We start from the raw sequence: 17,850 nt of genomic DNA, 5'->3' as shown, positions 1-17,850 counted from the left end.
ACCCCCTGGGGTCCCTAGATGATACTTTGAAAACATTGCCTTGGGGCGTGAGGGCTTATTTCTCCCAAGGATCATTGGTGAAGAAGACTATATTAGTGTGATTGCAAATAGTATTTTCTCCACTACTAACTCTGTACCAAAATGATATATCATACTGATGGCCAAAATAAAATTACAGTGTTTTAAAGGCTAAATCATTCATGATGTTTTATGTAACTTCTCATTTGGAATTACCTCAATGAAGTAACTTCTAGTGATTAGCTTTTAGATCTAGTATTGTTTCTCTGATCTATTTGAGAAGGCTGAGGTTTTCTAGTTGTATTTCTGGAATATGATTAGCAGAGCTTCACTGGCAAAACCAATTTATGTACTGATTCTTCTGTCAAGTCTCCACTGAGAAGGTTTAATCTAAAAAAAAAAAAAAAAAATCCAGTATTTCAGGCTGTATTCAGTATACCTCAATTTTTTGGAAGCCTCTTCTTGAAATCTCACTATGTGCAATATTTCAGAAAAGTGGGGAAACTTGCAGGAGAATTTCCTCCTCCATCAACCCTCTGAGGAAAAAAAAAATACATTTTCACAATACTCACTTTGGAATTGGAAAAATGCTACCTTGTTTATGAGAATTCCAGGGTTCTCCATCTGCCAGGTCTGACACAATTCTGCTGTGCAAGCCTGAGATATTTGATTCTCCATGTGTTGGGGACAAGTGTCATACATACTGATTTGCACAGAAAACCACAGAGAGCACTCTCCAGGGAAAGTTAGCAGTTTGACAAGACTGAGTGATAACTTAGAACAACAGGGATAAGAACTATTGTGTGGAGCTGTTCATGGACCCAGGCAGATCTTACGCTAGTTTGCTGAGAGCTGCTGCATTAAAATATCATTTGAAATTTAAATTCCTTGTAAAACACCAAAAAAATATGGGTCAGAAAACTGCTAATCAAGATCCCAGGGAAGGGACTGTTATTAAATCACCCCGAAGACTTAGAAGTGACTGAAAGATAAAGAGCATTGGGAAAGTGGTCAGTTAAAACACTGGCAGTTGAAAGAAAGAAAGAAAGAAAGAAAGGAGAAAGAAAGAAAAGAAAGAAAGAAAGAAAGAAAGAAAGAAAGAAAGAAAGAAAGAAAGAAAGAAAGAAAGAAAGAAAGAAAAGGAAAACAACTTTTAAGAATCAGCATATGGATGTATTGATGGGATCCAGTAGTCATTATCTGTATTACAGGTCCAGTTATGCTTATTATATTTGAGATGAGAAAATGTGCATTTTCGTGCTATAATAAGGTTGTAGTAGGGGACAAGACTCTTGGTATGATGAAGAAGTTAATCAAAAAGATTACTTCATTGTTGGGGCTTTTCTCTTGAAGAATGAGAGTTATCCTATATATGACCTTGGAAATTTTTCATAAAATTTTTCATAAAACTTGAATCATTCTGGACATTTTCAACCCTCCTTTAGCCTCTAATTCATGCGTTGGTCTTCTTGCTCTCAGCAAATGATCTTGCTTCACGAGAAAACAACTTTTTTTCAACCTCTCAGTTGTTCTCTGCCTTCTCTTGACCTTGACCCAGCAGTTTCCCTTCTTTTTCCTATCTTCAACCTCTCTTTCTTCTGGCTTATTCTGTTCAACCTATAAATTAGAAATCTAAGAGAAAGTCTCCCTTGGCTTTTTACCCCATAGGCTACTATTTTTTCTCTCTCCATCCCTCATCACCAGCTTCTTAGAAGTGCAGTCCACACCACTGCCTCATCATTCATGCCCCCCCCACTACTCCTTGCTGTTTGCTTGATGCAGTTATTTATTTTCTCAGAAATCTCCAATGATTCAATGGCATTTCTCAGGCATCCACTACTCTCACCTGGAGTGTATGTTTGTGTGTACGTTTGTGTGTATGTCTGTGTGTACTTGTCTATTTAAGCATAAGCTTCTATGTGCTTGTATCCCTTCCTACCAATTTGAGAGACAAAGTGGGTTTTTCTCTAGCTAGAAAGTCAGGGAGAGAGAGGGTGTATGGAGGAACAGGAGCCCCAAATGAAGTGTTGGAACTTGCCACAAAGAGATAAGTGGAACTAAAATGTGACAAAAGCAAATAAGATCAAATTCCTGCTAAAATCAGAGGTTTAAGAAATTGGATTTTATCTCCACTTCTTCCTATCTACATGGTGTCCAGGGTGTTCTCCTCATACTCTCAGAAGTCTCATTGCTTTTTGACCAATCTTGGACAACCAGGTTGTCCTTACAAACCCAACCAGGTATAGGCAGAGCTGGTGTGAGCTTGTCCACCACTGTTCCAAGAGATTGTCTCCTGGGAAGGTGCCACAGAGTCTTGGACATTCTGTGTAAGAACAAGTCCTGCCAGTGAGCTAATTAAATGAGTTTCTTTAAGAGCTCCAAGCTTAGCAGCAAGAGTGGGTTGCTAATTTCCTGACTCACCTATTCAATTCATTTGTGGTCCCAGCAAATATTCCATCTTGTAGGATACACTGCCTGGCTTTATTTCGAAGCTATTCCTTTTCTTTACAGGGTAGATAGGAATGTGCAAAATAATAGCTTTTCTCTTTTGTGTGGGGTATCACTTATGAAGTAGAGTTCAGTTCTTTGTGCAAAAGGAATTGTGGGAATGCCAAAACAGTTTTGAACAAAACTAGATATTCAGTTAAAAATCTTTTTCTCCAAAAGCCTGAAGTTCTTACTGGAAAGATGAAGAGTCCCTCTCAGCACAGAGAGGACCCCATAACTGAGGAGGTGAGGTGAGGAACACAGGTTTTTCTTCCCAATTTGTGGGCCTAGGAAACCTCTCTGGGAGTGCAGATGAGCTGCAAGTCAACTTCAGAGCTTAGAAATACAAGTAACTACAGAGACAAAAGTCAATAATAAACCTGCCATGATAGAATTTTGTAGTTTATGAATAACTTTACTTTTATTCCACAGGATCCTGGGGAAAGGAAAATGTTATTAATTAACAGCAACCCCCCCCAAGATGAAGCCTCTTTGTTTTGATGAGACACAAGGTCTTGACTCTATCCAAGAAGGAGAGAGATTACTTAGCAGAGATAATTGCTACCTTCCCCTCCTACCACTACATGCAAAGACTAAGGGTTGTAGCAAATGTGAACACCTACCCACTACTAGAGAGTACATCTCTGCCATTTTGCCTATCATAATTAAGGACCTATTCAGCTAGAATAATAAAATTTATTCTATCCCTGGCAAAAGGGGATCTAGCTAATTGTCATGCTAATTCATAACATTTTATTGCTGGTGTCTCTTCTATCCCAAAGCTGGTTGTTGAGTTCAATATTCCTTCCTCCAGGATAATTTTCAGTAAGTAAAAATCTATCTACAGAAATTCATGATGAATGTGGTTTCCAGCTAACTTGTTCTTGCTTAGGGTCAGGTTTGGCAAATATATCACATGTGTTTTTCTTGCTTCTTTTTCTCCATTTACCCCTTAACTATAAATGTCCCTAAGAATTTCTCATGAACTCTCTTCTTTGTCTATATACTTTGCCCAGGTTCTTAGCTATTCTTTTAGCTTTATGTTTCATCTATATGCTTATAACCCCCAAATTCTGTCTTCTGCCTTAACTCTGTATAGTTTCAGCCTTTTGTTTCCAGGTTTCTTATTGAAATTTCCATTTGAAATTCAACCTTTTTAAGTCAACATGTCCCAAACCAAAGTTACTGGATTCCTCTGTCCACAAACTAATTTCTCTTATGCAGCCCTAACCACTAATTGTCTAGCATTGAAACCCGGAGTCACTCCTTGCTACCTTTCAAACACCAAGACTCATCAATTCTCCATCCCAAGTATCTTAGACATACAGTCTCTCTTGCTATGTCCTCTCTTGACATTACCTTTTACATATTCACTCATTAAAGGCTTGCTATATTGTAGCACTGTCCTAAGGGCTAGTGACACACAAGGGAGATAAAAATCAATGAATAAGTGAAGTACAAACCACCGTGGCCATTGACCTATCAGAACCAGGATGGTGGATGTGCCGGGTAGAGCAGGATGTACAGGAGTTTGTGAGTCTGATTCTAGGATTCTTTCTATCTCAGTACAGCTCATTTATTGGTAGAACATTTGGGAAAGCCTCTAGCCACATGTCCATTCTGCCCTCTGCCCTGCTGCCTGTGCTTTATTTCCAAAACTAAAATCAGATTGTCTCTCTTCTGATTAAAATCCTTTCCTGGCTCCCCACTGCAGCAGAACAAGTACCAAACTTCTTGATTCTACTTACAAAACCTTCCAACTCAGCTTTTGTTCCCCATAGCACTATTTTATACAACATAGTTACTAACCTCACAGTCCATGAAAAAGGAAAGAACAAAAATGAAAATGCCCACGCTGCCTTAAAAATTTACCATCAGTATTACTCCCAATCATCCTTTTGGCAATCAACTCAATGGATCATTTTCCTAATGATTGCTTTTCACACTTTGCATAACTGTTTCAAGTATCAAGACACTGAATGGTTTTGATGAACATAGATAATCAGTGTGTGATTATTTACTGTCCTAATGTATGCTCCAAGGCTCCATAGAATATGTGTGCATAGAGTAGCCATGTAGCAGGCTGCCAGAAACAAGTTCTCCGGTCCTGTTCTTAGGAACACAAGGTTCATCTTTATAGATGAGTATAATCTTTAAGACAGCCGGGTACTGGCCACCTCTCCCTTCACAGGAGTAGGCCATGTAACAACATTCATTCATTAATGCATTTATTCACTCAGTCATCCATGCATCAAACACTGAGCATTTGCCAAGTACCCTGTGTTGCAAAGTTGTGCCCTGTCCCCAGGGAGCTCAGTGTCTTCTGTGATAAGTTTTGCGATTTGATTCAAATATGGGGACTAAAAAGGAGTGAGCCAGATTTCTGCTGAGGAATTGGGGTCCTGGGAGACACTTAGAGAGGTTTTTAAAAATTGAAGAATGGGGTTTGGGGAGAACAAGAAGTCGTATGTGTGAGTATGTGTGTGCGCATTTAAGGAATGGGGAGAATGGTGGTTCATGGATGGGAAAGAAATTGCTGCTCTGAGAAAGTGAATCAAAATGCAAAGTTAATTTAAAAACTACATGATTTCAGTGATTTGGGGGAAATTATGGCAAGTTCAGTGTGACTTGAGGCAGGCAGCAATGGGTGAGCAGGGGATACAGGGGGAGATGCTGGAAGGTAAGCAGAGTGCAAATTATAGAAGACTTGGAGTGTGTAGCTCAAACTTTCTCTGTAAGCAGTGGAAGCCCAGAGAAATCTCTAAGCAATGGAGTGGCTCATCAGATTTTTTTTTTTTTAATGACAGTCCAATGTGGATACCAAGGATGGATTTGAGAACAAGAGCATTTAATGAATCCTTTCTAGAGGTGACCATAACCACGACAAATCCATGGCTGTGTTTTAGCTAACTTTGCATGTTTGGGTGTGTTTCCTCCTAGTGACAGTGCTGGCCATTTTCCATGAACTGCACGTCGACCTTGACCTGTACACACTCCTGTTCGGGGAGAGCGTATTGAATGATGCAGTGGCCATTGTCCTCACATAGTAAGTACCAGAACTTGGACCCTGTTTTTTTGACCATGTGAAATATGCTTCCAGTTGGTGATAATTCCTGGTGGCTTTAAAGTATCGTTTCTCTTATGTCACAGAGATGTGGCAATTTCTCATTTTTAAGCAAGTGTTACCACAGAAAATCTCTAATAATGGGTATAATTCATTAGGTACCTAACTTTTAACACTATTAATGAGTTTCATGTTTCCAACCTATTACAAGATACTACCCGGGGGGAGGGGGGTAACTTCTTTTCCTCAGGTGCATATATTTAGCTAATTCAATTAGAGTTCCTAAAATGAACATATGAGCTTCCCTCATTTCAAATCATTATCTTTTAATTTTTTCCCTTATACAAACCATTTTCCAATAATGGACTACTGCTAACCATTGTATTTATAGTAAGTTTGACAAATTGGAGATAGAAACTGAGAGTCAGACTACTCTTTATTTCTCAGTGCAGATGTAATGTGTTATCAGAACACACACATCTTTAAATCCTCATGTGATATGTGAAACTAATGGAACTTCAACTAAATGCTAATGTAATTTTCCCTTGATCCTGGAAGAATTTTCCTTTTGAGTTGGGAACTAGTGCTCTTTCCTCACCTCCCCTTTAGACACTTGCCATTTATATTTAATAAATACCACTTTGGTGGCTTTCAGTATGTCAGAGGTCTCTTCTTGGTTTTAGATTAAGACCAACATTTTGGGCAACTGTCAAATACCCCAAAGGAAAATAGCTATCTGACAATTAAATGTGACTATAGGACTCAATTCAGGGTGTTAATCACTTCAAAAGCATTTGAAAATGTATTATGAAGTAACAAAAGATGTTTAAAAGCCTGATCTCAGAGTAAGAAACAACAGAACAGCACTACTCTTCTTCTTCCAACTCACATTTCTTAAGGCTGCCAACCAAAGTTGCCAGTGAATTCAGCAACTTTTAAGCAAGGTCTTCAAATAAACTTGTATTTCACCTGGCCCTGAGAGGAGCCTTTCCTGTATTAAAGGAAAATATTGGTGAGTGGAAACTGAGAGCAAAAGCCATGGCAAATTCACAAATGCTAACGGATGCTTTTAAAGAAAACACCAAGAACGATTAATTAGGACATCAGGAATTTCTGTCCAAGAAATAGGAGTATTAAAGGAACATTTGGAGTAAAAGTTGTTTAAATCTGCTGAGTCCCTCATTTTTGCCTCCTGGGCTGCCAAGTTGTAAAAGGCCAAGTAAAACGAAACCACTAAAGCACAAATGAGCTTGGCAAAGAGTCACCCAGCTACAACCAGGGGAGAGTTTGGCCTTTCCACTTTCAGCACCATCATTCTTAGTAATTTCCCACTAAAAAAAAGACTCCAGTGATGAATGTTGATGCTGTCATGTATAGATCTCAGGGGCATTTGAAACAGTCTATTTATTATCTATTCAGATCAATACATGATTATTATGGCAGTGCCTCTTCTCTCACCTACTCATGTATTGCATGACTTAAGAAGTGTTTCCCACCGTGGTAGGATCTCTTCCTTACTAGGGACAAGACACTTGCCATTCTAGCCAAAATCTTATGTTTTCTAAATTTGGCAATTAAGGTGTCATAGAGTGACCCCAAAGAGTTCCACCTTTAAAGTAAAAGGAAGGCTAAATTAGAAATAGTTGGCATGGAAACTTCCACACATTCACATTCTAGGCTCTTTCTTCTACCTGGTGCACCTGGACCCCACTGGCCTCTTCCTGAGCTCTACTGAGAGTGTGTACCTGCACCATCCCGGATCTGCACTGTCTGCTCTCCAGCGCCATCTGTGGCTGGCCACATCCTCAACTGTGCAGTTTTCCACTATGTTGTACTCTTCACTTTGCTCACTTGCTTATGTGCTTTTTAAACTTAGTTTCCAGCACATGTGACAATCTTTTTATACACCTATTTACATACACACATATTCCCTCTCCTTTTTATGCACCATCACCAGACTCTTTCATCCAACTACCTTCTTGCTTCCTTAGAAAAGCCCTATTTAAAAGTTTCACATGACTTTCAGACCAGAAGTTCAAATGTTTGTCTCTTCACTTTCCTCTTCCTTCATGTGAAACTGTGCGTAGCCCCCAGACACAGCTCTCTGCCGGTAACTCATGCTTTACCTGCACAGAGTTCACTCCTCCTCAGCTTGTTTCTGCCTAATCAGGTCTTTGACCACCTCAGTCTCCGTCAGGAACCATTAGCCCACATGTTAAGTCCCTAATCTAGCCCTGCATGAACCTCTATCAATTCCCTTCCAGCATAGCAGGGCAATCTTGGGATTACACTTGTATTTGCCTTTCCTTTTTTTTAAGATAGTAACTTTTTGAACACAGAGTCTGTATGATTGCAATGCATATTAAAAGAAAAAATGAGGGGTGCCTGGGGTGCTCAGTTAGTTAAGCATCTGACTCTTGGTTTTGGCTCAGGTCATATGAGGTCATGGTTCAAGGGATGGAGCCTGACATTAGACTGTGTTCCCAGTGGGGAGTCTGCCTGTGGATTGTCTCCCTCTGCCCCTCCCCCCACTCATGCACCTGCTCCTGCAGGCACACGCATGCTCTCCTTCTCTCTCCCTAAAATAAATAAATACATCTTCTAAAAAAAAAAAAAATGAAATCCCTTTTGTGTTTTCCTCTTCTTAGTTCTGTCTTTGTATAGTTTTGAAGTTGAAGAATAGTGATAAAGCTCTTCTTGTATCATGGAAAAGAAAAGTTATGCAGTTTGATATGAGATGAAGTTTAATGAAGAACTCAGATCATCAACTGCTATGGCCCTTGGTACTACCTCCAGAGCTCCTTTGGGATGGCCACACAGTGTCATTTACATTCCCATCTCCCATCATTAAATATTCCTGTTTAAAGATCATCCTTTCAGATTTAGTATTTTTAAAATTTTAATTGTTAGTATTGTGACAATACTGTGCTCTAACATTTCATTCAAATACATAGTAATTTAGCCACATTTTAGATTAAGTCAACTTTTCTGTGCTAGTCTAAGAAGCCAATGGGAAATTATGATACTTTTTTTAGGTTAAATGTGCTCTGAGTTTCAGACAATTAACATATAATCGAATTTGATGACCACAACTCTTATATTTGACAGCAGGTGGTAGATGGCATCCCTATGGCTTAAAATGATCCAGAATTGTTCACTTTAAAATGAAAGTAGCTTTATTTAACAAAAAATTTGAAATTAGCTTCTCTCTCTGACCCATACCGTCATTTTAAGTATGTAGGGAATGCCATGCCCAAACATGTAGAATGCATATTGGTTCATAAACGAATGAATTCCACATGATGGCTTTGCGTTTCTAAAGATTGTTTAATGGGCTATGAAGGAAGGAAAAAGACATATTGAAGAGGTCTTGAAGGACGTATGTTTTTGAATACTGAACAAAGACATTACTTTCAGAGGCAGTATGGTGGAGTACGAAGAGTCCTAGATTTAAGTCAAAAGAGCTGGTGTCGGGATTGCTGTGGATTAACTGTGCAGTTAGTACCGTTGACAGGAAACCAACACAAACTGTTGTAAGCAAAAAGGGAATTTGTGTTGGCTGACGTGACTGAATGATACAAGTAGAAATGGCAGCAAAGGACTCACTGAAATGAGAAGGAGCTCTTTTTTTCCTCAGCTTCTTCAGGGTTAGCTCCCTCACCTGGTCCCAAGCTGGCGGCCAACATCTCTGAGGTCTGCACCTTCCTTCGGGAGAATGGAGCAAGCATCTTTGTTCCATTATTCCCCGTCCAAATCTTAGTCCACCTTGCAGATTACAATGCCATTTCACACCCACTGTGGCCAGGAGAATGTTCTGCATTCATTGGCTCAGGTCTAAGTCACATGCTTCATGGGTTTAAGAATGTACTTATTTTCAAAATAATAATAATAATAATAATGTACTCATTTTCACTTGGAAGCATATAAACTAATCCTGGGGAGAGGTGGGATATTGCTCAGAGTGATATTGCCACAAAAAAGAAGTGGATGTGGGACAGAAACAAAACACAACCAAACCTAGAAGACCGCAACAGTGACTGTACATGCTTATAAACTCTCTGTACTTATTTCTTTACCTGTGAAATGTAAGAACAGTTGTTCTATAAACATTACAAAATTATTCCGAGCAATAAATAAAGCAATATAGTTGGACTCTATAATCTTTAAAATCAATGCGATCTATGCTATATAAGGATACATATAATTTATATAACCATTTATATAAATATCTTTCATTCTACTTACAAAGATCTCTTTGCCTTCATTATAATGACTAAGGATAGATCTGCTTCTAGTGAAGCATTCTTCTATAAATATGGCATTTTATGATCCAAGGAATATAGAGAATAACCATCTTCACATGTGATTTCCCCCATTAAGAATGAAGCACTTAGTTAAGGCATACTGCCTAAAGTTGATAAATCAAGAAATGGAGGTTGAAGTATATTACTTAAAGTTATAAAGTCACTCACAACCAAAATTGATAAGACTCCTGGTAGTTAGTTAGAAGAGGGGAGAGGGAAAGGAAGGGATAAGTTAACTAAAATGTCACTTCACTCATAATAATAAATCAATATATACTACGTGGATTTGATAAATTAAGAAAGGGAGGTATATACATATTATTTGGTCATAGGACAGTCATCAGAAGAACAAAAAACATAAATAGTTAAAGGAGATTCTTTTGCTTTGTAGAACTCTGATTTATACAAAGGGGGGAAATGTAATATACTCTTTATTTTATATCTTTTTATACTGTTTGAATGTTTGCATTTGTTGTATCTATTTAAAGTGTTCTTTAGGTGATTAAGATATCAAGCAGAAACTAGAAAAGAAAAGCCAATTTATTTAATGGCAACAGAGTCCCGCAATCCTACCAAGCAAGAGTCACTACAAATAAATGGTGAAGGATAAACCAATGAAAGCAGTTTCAACACACATGTTGATAAGTTGATGGTCTTTATAATGTATATGATGAATTGTTAATCACCTTAATATACCAAATGAACTAGTTATGTTACTTTACGTAAATTACTTAACGTCCCTGTGCCTCTTGTTTATAAAACAGGGCTGGTAAAAGCACTCACCTCATAGGCGAGATTGAACATAGAGCACCTAGGATAGCACCTGACACATAATACTCAATAAGAATTAGATATTAGCTGCTGATATTACTGCCGTTATCAAAGACCAATAAGGAAAATGTAAACATGATAGAAAAATCGGCAAAGGAAATAAGTAGGTAATGAACAGAGGAAACATAAATGACCAGTAATACTGCTAGATAAGATCAGCTTCACTACTGATGAAATAAAACAAATTAAACCACCAACAAAGTATTATTTTTTGATAAGCAAATCTTCAAATCTCCAGAAGTCATGAAAGAACAGGCATACTTCAGGTAAATTGGAATTTGAGTAAGTGGGAACCCTTCTACATACTGGTAAAAGAGAAAACCAAGGAACTTTTACAAAGGCAATTGGCATTACTTGTTAAGAATTATTAGAGTATGTTAGTCCTCTATCCACCTATTTCATTTTTAGAAATTTATCCTAAGAAGTAACTAAGGGCTTATGTAACTTTCTCCATGGAGATGAGTGCATTGATTTGCACAAGAAATTGTACATAAGTCACTAGTTAGTTGAATAAATTATAACACATTAATATCATGTAATCCTTATGCAGTCAAATGACATACAAAAATGTATTCATGTGAAAAGATATTCACAATATATTTTTAAAGAAAGTAAGATATTTTAAAATGTTATATACAGTAAGACCTATTTTGGTTAAAAAATCACAGCCAAATTTGTGTCTGTGAGCATATATATAATTATAATGTATTATAAGTAAAATTTATATATAAATTCAAAGAGGTAAGATCATAGGTGATTTTCATTTTCTTCTTTTGGCTTATATATATATATTTATTGGAAATAATTAAGCTGCTAATGATCCACTCTGGTCCAAAGAATCCCCCATAAACATACTTAAAAATAGGCAATCTTCACTTAAGTACTTAAATACAGATTCTAGGGCACCTGGGTCACTCAGTCAGTTAAGCATCCAACTCTTGATTTCAGCTCAGGTCATGATCTCACACACTCAAAGGGAAGTCTGCTTCAAGATTCTTTCTCTATCCCCCCTGTCTCCCCTAACCTAAAATAAATAAGTAAACCTTTAAAGGAAATAAAATAAATACAGATTATATAAAGGTTTAAGTCTAAAATTTTTTCTACCCATGAAAGAGCAGAAAGAGGATGTTGAGTGTTCTCAGCCATTTATCTGCAAAACAGAAATATTGCCAATATTGTACTGAAAGATCTACTTGTGAAATAATTCCACGATGTACAAATGCCTCCAGATTTTCTTAGAGATAAAAGAAAAACCCCATTAAACAGCTGGCTCTTGGATGACAATAAATACACACTAGGTGCCTTTGTTCCCTTATAAGCAAATGCTTCTAAGGAAATTCAATGTAGATCATCAAAAAGGAGGGAGAAATAGAGCCCTAATTTTCTTTTTTTAAATAAGAGTGTTATGCTGCTTAGCGGATCTTACTAGAAAATGTCATTTAAAGTGTGATACCGGTGAATGCTTGGCACTTAGAGTGACTGACATTTTGAAAGACCACACTTTTTTATCCCATGCATCTTAAGCAAAATTTAACATGGAAGTTAATGGGATGGCTGTGAAACTCAAAGAACCATGTGACTAAGGAGAATCGAGACATCTATCACGCACCCATTCAATAAAAATGTTCTGAGCATCTGTATGTACCAGACATTACACTGAGCATTGATGATATAGATGGATAGGTACAGTCACTCAGCCTTGCCTTCAACAGCCCCTCACTAAAATAGGCAAACAGTAGCTTGTAGCTATTTAATGTAATGTGCACAAACCTTGCTCTAAAAATCATCCCAGAAAGTAGTTGTGTAGGGTTGGTTATAAACATATATCACTAAAGAAATTCATTATTTCTCTTGGTACCATCTTCTCTAGATTGCAGGCTCCTTGAAGGCAAGTTCTACCTTTCTCCATCCCCCACAACACACAGTTAATTATTTAGAAGGTTCTTAAATAATTACTGAAGAAGCAAGTAAGTATACCTTTTCAGATGAAGGTAGAGCCATTTTACTAATCCTCTCATTAAAATCTACTCCAGAGGATGGATGTTTAACATTCTTTATACTGCTTCTTCTGAATATTTGAAAAGCTTGTTAGCTACCTTCATTAACTCAACTTCCTCTCCCATTTGACCCGTAGTTGTAAACACAGAGGTGATAAAAAGGTGTCTCCTTTTGATGAGAATAAACCAAAACTGTTATCACAACCAGAAAGTATATTTCTCACGAATCTGCTTAACTTAAAAACAAGTTTCTTATATCTTGACACATCTTTCTGAAGGTAATTCACTTTGATATTTGCCTTGGAAACTGATCATCAGCATGAAACATTTATTTTGATGCCTGTCTAGATACTGCTGTGATATATAATTTAAAAAAAAAAAAATTAAGGCCTTTTTTGCCTAAGAACTCCTTGTCCTGGCAGTCAATTCCATGCTGACTTCATTTTTTGGACACCAGGTGGCATCACCTAGCAGGAATGGGCAGGCGTCCTGGCATCCTGAAGAAGTGGCTAGGAGGCTGAGCTCAGCTGACCTCCAGCTTTAAGTCTGAAAGCCAGTGCTTGCTATCCACACACCTGCTTGCTCCTGTGGCTGTTTCTTTTTTCTTATTCCTGATCCCTGGTTCCTGTTTCCTGGCTATGACTCTGGCCTCTTTCTACACTAGCTCCTAATGTCCCTGTTCAGATTACTGGGAAGTGACCTTGATTTATCCTTTGACTCTGATCCTTGTCTCTCGGATTAGATACAATGTTCACTCACTGCTCCTCCAGAAATCAGCCTCATGACTTAGAACTTCTTCGCTTAGTGTCAAGCCATGCATGACAAATTGATCTACCAAAAATAAAGAAATTGAAGAAATCCATATTGCTTCTTTCTTATCTTAATTCCATTGTACTTTAATTCATTGGTGTATTAGTCCGATGTAAGTGACAGAAACCCAATTCAAATTAGCTTAGGCAAAAAGAATTCATTGGCCTCTTCAGCAAGGGCTTGGTTAAGTCTGGGCAAGCCAGGACTCAGGGATTCAAACATGTTTATTTTTTCCTTTCTATTGTCTATTCTTTCCTTTTTCTTTCTTGGTTCTGAATTCCTCTTAGTGCTAGCCTCACTCTTTCCTAGTATAAATACATGACTTATTCTAACAAACAGAAGAGGGTAGCTAATGGCATCTCCAGGCTCATATTGTTCTATTTCAAAGTAACATTTCATACTCCCAATATTTACTTGTCAAACACAGAGAAGGATTCGGATTGGCTCTGCTTATATCAGAAGATCACCCCAAGGCCAATCACATTGTATTTCAAGGGAATTAATGATGATTGGCCAGATCTGAATGATTTCCCCATCCTTGTGGCCATTGGCATGGAATCTATAATTAGAAGAAAGTGACTGGAGGGCAGGTATAATGGGCATCTCAGAACAGTAACTATGGTATTTCATGATAATAAAATATTCAGAACATGGTGGATTAAAATAAAGCAGATAGGCCATATGCCATTATAAACTGAAAGAAATGCTTTGTTTGAAAAGGCAAAAAAATTCTTTTCTAAATGTAGAGTTGATTTTTAAGAAAAGAAAAGGAAATTCCCAAGTGTGGGAAACAAGAGAGAAATCACCTCCTGTGGGAAGCTACCATTGTCAGTGGCCATAGGATTTTGTATAGGATATAGACCCAGAGGTTTTGGAGTTGGAGTCTTAATTCCATGTGGAAGTGATGGAAGTCAAATCTTTTTGAATAAAGCCTGGAGTCCAAAGTGCTCCCTCAGTCACATGGACTCTGTTCACCAGCCTTAAGGAATCATGAGGAAACTTGCCATCAATGTGGAATTTGAATCAAAATCCCTGATCTTGCAGTTGTGACAGAGGAAATAGAAGCCAATAAATTAATACAAAAGTTTTCAGTACTATTGATATGACTGCCCCAGCCTCATTTCTCTTTTCTTACTTCCAAATATGCTAAACTGCTTTGAGCTGAGACTTTCTTAACCCAGGCACATGGAAGTCCCACAGGGGAAAAAAAACAAAAAACAAACAAACAAACAAACAAAACCCACAATTTTTCATGAAAATAAGCTCATGGTAAGAGTTTGCAGGCCGCAAAGGGGAAAAAAATCCACCATGAAGAAAAGCCAGGAGATAAACAAAAAAGTAAATCAGAAGAACAAGAACCATACAGGACTAAACAAAAGTTTCAAAAATCTGAGAACAATTATAAAATGAGCATATTAAAAATTTTATGGAAGAAATCAGAGAAATTATCATATGATAATTATCATATGATCTCTCTGATATAAGGAATTTGAGAGGCAGGGTCAGGGGATTGGAGGGTAGGGAAGGAAAAAATGAAACAAGATGGAATCAGGAGGGAGGCAAGCCATAAGAAACTCTTAATCTCACAAAACAAACTGAGGGTTGCTGGGGAGTAGGTGGGTAGGGATAGTATGGTTGGGTTATGAACGTTGGGCCTCAGGGGTGTTTGCTATGGTGAGTGCTGTGAAATGTGTAAGACTTATGATTCACAGATCTGTATCCCTGGGGATAGTAATACACTATATGTTAATAAAAATAATTTTAAAAATTAAAAAATGACTGAAGAGATACATGGAGAAGCAAGGAAAATATGAAAGAATAACATAATAAGAAACAAATTTTTCAGAAAGAAAAATGTGGATATTGGCTTTAAAAACTGAATGACAAAATGTCGTATTAAATCCAGCTGGTGGGGGCACCAGGGTGGCTCAGTGGGTTAAGCCTCTGCCTTTGGCTCAGGTCATGATCCCCGGGTCCTGGGATTGAGCCCCACATCGGGCTCTCTGCTCAGCAGGGAGCCTCCTTCCTCCCCTCACTCTCTGCCTGCCTCTCTGCCTACTGGTGATCTCTGCCTGTCAAATAAATAAATAAAATCTTTTTCAAAAAATAAAAATAAAAATAAATCCAGCTGGTGACCCAGAAGATAAAGTTGCCCAATGACCCAGAAGGCAGTACAGATTTAAAAATATAAAAAGTTGGCTAAGAGACATGGAGGTCAGCATGAAACATTTCAGAATACCACAATAAGAATTTCAAAAGGAGACATTAAAGAGAATTAATTTGTGACAATATTTAATGAGATAATGGATTATAATTTTTCAGAATTGAAGAAAGGAAAACATCACATTATATCCAGAGTTGGATAAATTAAACCTAATTCACATGCAAATATGTTGCAGTGAAACATGAGATCATCAAAGACGAAATGGAAATTTTAAAAGCAAACAGAGAGGAAAGATGGATTACTTACAGTAGAAAACCACTTAGATGGTGTCAGTTTTCTCACGAGTGGTAACAGTAACCAGAGGACAGTGGAATAGTTAAGTGCAAATTATAAAGGGAAAATAAACAAAAACCTAAATTCAAAATTCAACTGAAATATCATTCAAGAGAAAGAAAGAAATAAAGATATGTTCAGGTAGACAGAATTTACCACTCAAAGATAATCAGTGATGACTTAGGAAACTGAACTCAGAAAGAAGTGAAGATATGTTCAGGTAGACAGAATTTACCACTCAAGGATAATCAGTGATAGACTTAGGAAACTGAACTCAGAAAGAAGTAAAGATATGTTCAGGTAGACAGAATTTACCACTCAAGGATAATCAGTGATAGAAATAGGAAACTGAACTCAGAAAGAAGTGGGAGACAAGGAGTAGTAATCTAAAAAAAATGAAACAGTCAAATTTAATAAGGAATGACTGTGATGATAACAATCATGATTATTAACGGAGAGGGGTAAAATAAGGTGAACCAAGCAATCTATTATCCTCTACAATATTCAAAGACAGTGGACACTAAGTGATGGGGGAGGCAAAGATGATGTTATGTAGAGAAAATGGAGATGACAAGACCTGTTTATTAATGTAATCCTATTTTCACTCAAGTACCCATGTTCTTCAGAATGTTTCTGAAAATGGTGCAATAGAGTCTGACAACAGATTTCAATTTGGATTAGAAATGTTAAAATCAATTCATAGGTAGTATGAAATTCTGGATAGTCTTATATAATTTCAAACTGTGCAAAGGATTCCTGTATTTTAGGAAGCTGGTAAATTATCTGCCTTGGAGTCCTTCCATTTTTCTTTAAGATTCTAAGCTCTCACCTTAATAGTGTAGTGTTTCTGGTTATGGAACTCATCATATTCTCTCTAGAGGCTGTCTTTCATCTTTCCCATTGTCTTCTCAGTTTCTTTTACTCTCTATTCTGCTTACCTCATGTTCTCTTATTGTCAGATTTATGGTCTACACTAGGGTGCCATCTGTTCAGTTCTCTCCAGTTCCTTGAAAGCAGTTACCTCCATGCGTGGACAACAGGGGACATTTTCTACCATACAAGTTGTTGATATGCTGTAAGATGTAGATGTCTTAAAAATTGTCCTTTATGTACACAAGTAACTTTGAACTGATATTCTAGGCAACAAACCAGTTTTGAGAGAAAGTTGAAAAGTGTTTTTCTGTCTTCTGCTATGTTCTGTCATTAAGTCATAAGTAGCTCTTTAATCATTTTAGCCTCTGCTTGAAATTTAACTTTCTACATTGAAATTTGGTGATGTTCTCTAGCCTGAGCCCAGGATGACCAGCCATGTAGTAAGAAAATTACTTGTACTAAGCAAAGCGCATTTGAGGCAGAAGTGGACACCAGATTGCTGACATAATATACACCAAGAAATGACTGACCCAATGACTAGAATATAGATGCTGGATCAGCTCATTTTCTTTCCATGGTCAAGCTACTTAGGAAACAGAATCATGATTGGCTTCTACTTTATTAATTCACCATGGAGAAATACTCTCACTAGAATCTCAAGTACCCCAAAGATCATATGATAAAAGCAGTCTTTCCTATAGGCAAACCTGCATATAAAGGCAAAGAATATCTAGAGGGTTGTATGGAGAGCATGGGGACAGGTGACTAATAGATTGATGACTCAGATGTTTATCTGCATCCTTCACATAAAAGGTATCTTTTTTCTGATGGACCTTTAAATTTTGAAATGCATGGCAACTACCCCCAAATCCATACCGATATTTAGGATAACTTAAAACTACTCATAGTTTGTTAGGATAACTAAAATTTGCTCTCTCCCCTTTACATAAAGCTGGAATGGTCACTTAC

General features: G+C 37.4%; 1 protein-coding gene across 2 annotated transcripts in view; it reads left to right on the top strand.

The window, feature by feature from the left end:
* The window catches only part of SLC9A9 (solute carrier family 9 member A9), a 538,337-nt gene that overhangs the window by 170,474 nt on the left and 350,013 nt on the right, over positions 1-17,850 (top strand). For both annotated transcript variants that reach the window (XM_032852421.1, XM_032852422.1), the window contains exon 6: positions 5,446-5,551. In XM_032852421.1, the coding sequence (XP_032708312.1) occupies positions 5,446-5,551 (106 nt within the window). The remainder of the gene's footprint in view (positions 1-5,445; positions 5,552-17,850) is intronic.

Source organism: Lontra canadensis, unplaced genomic scaffold, assembly GCF_010015895.1.
Source record: "Lontra canadensis isolate GAN:19392208 unplaced genomic scaffold, GSC_riverotter_1.0 scaffold6, whole genome shotgun sequence".
NCBI lineage: Eukaryota > Metazoa > Chordata > Mammalia > Carnivora > Mustelidae > Lontra > Lontra canadensis.
This window is presented reverse-complemented; position numbering and strand designations above follow the sequence as displayed.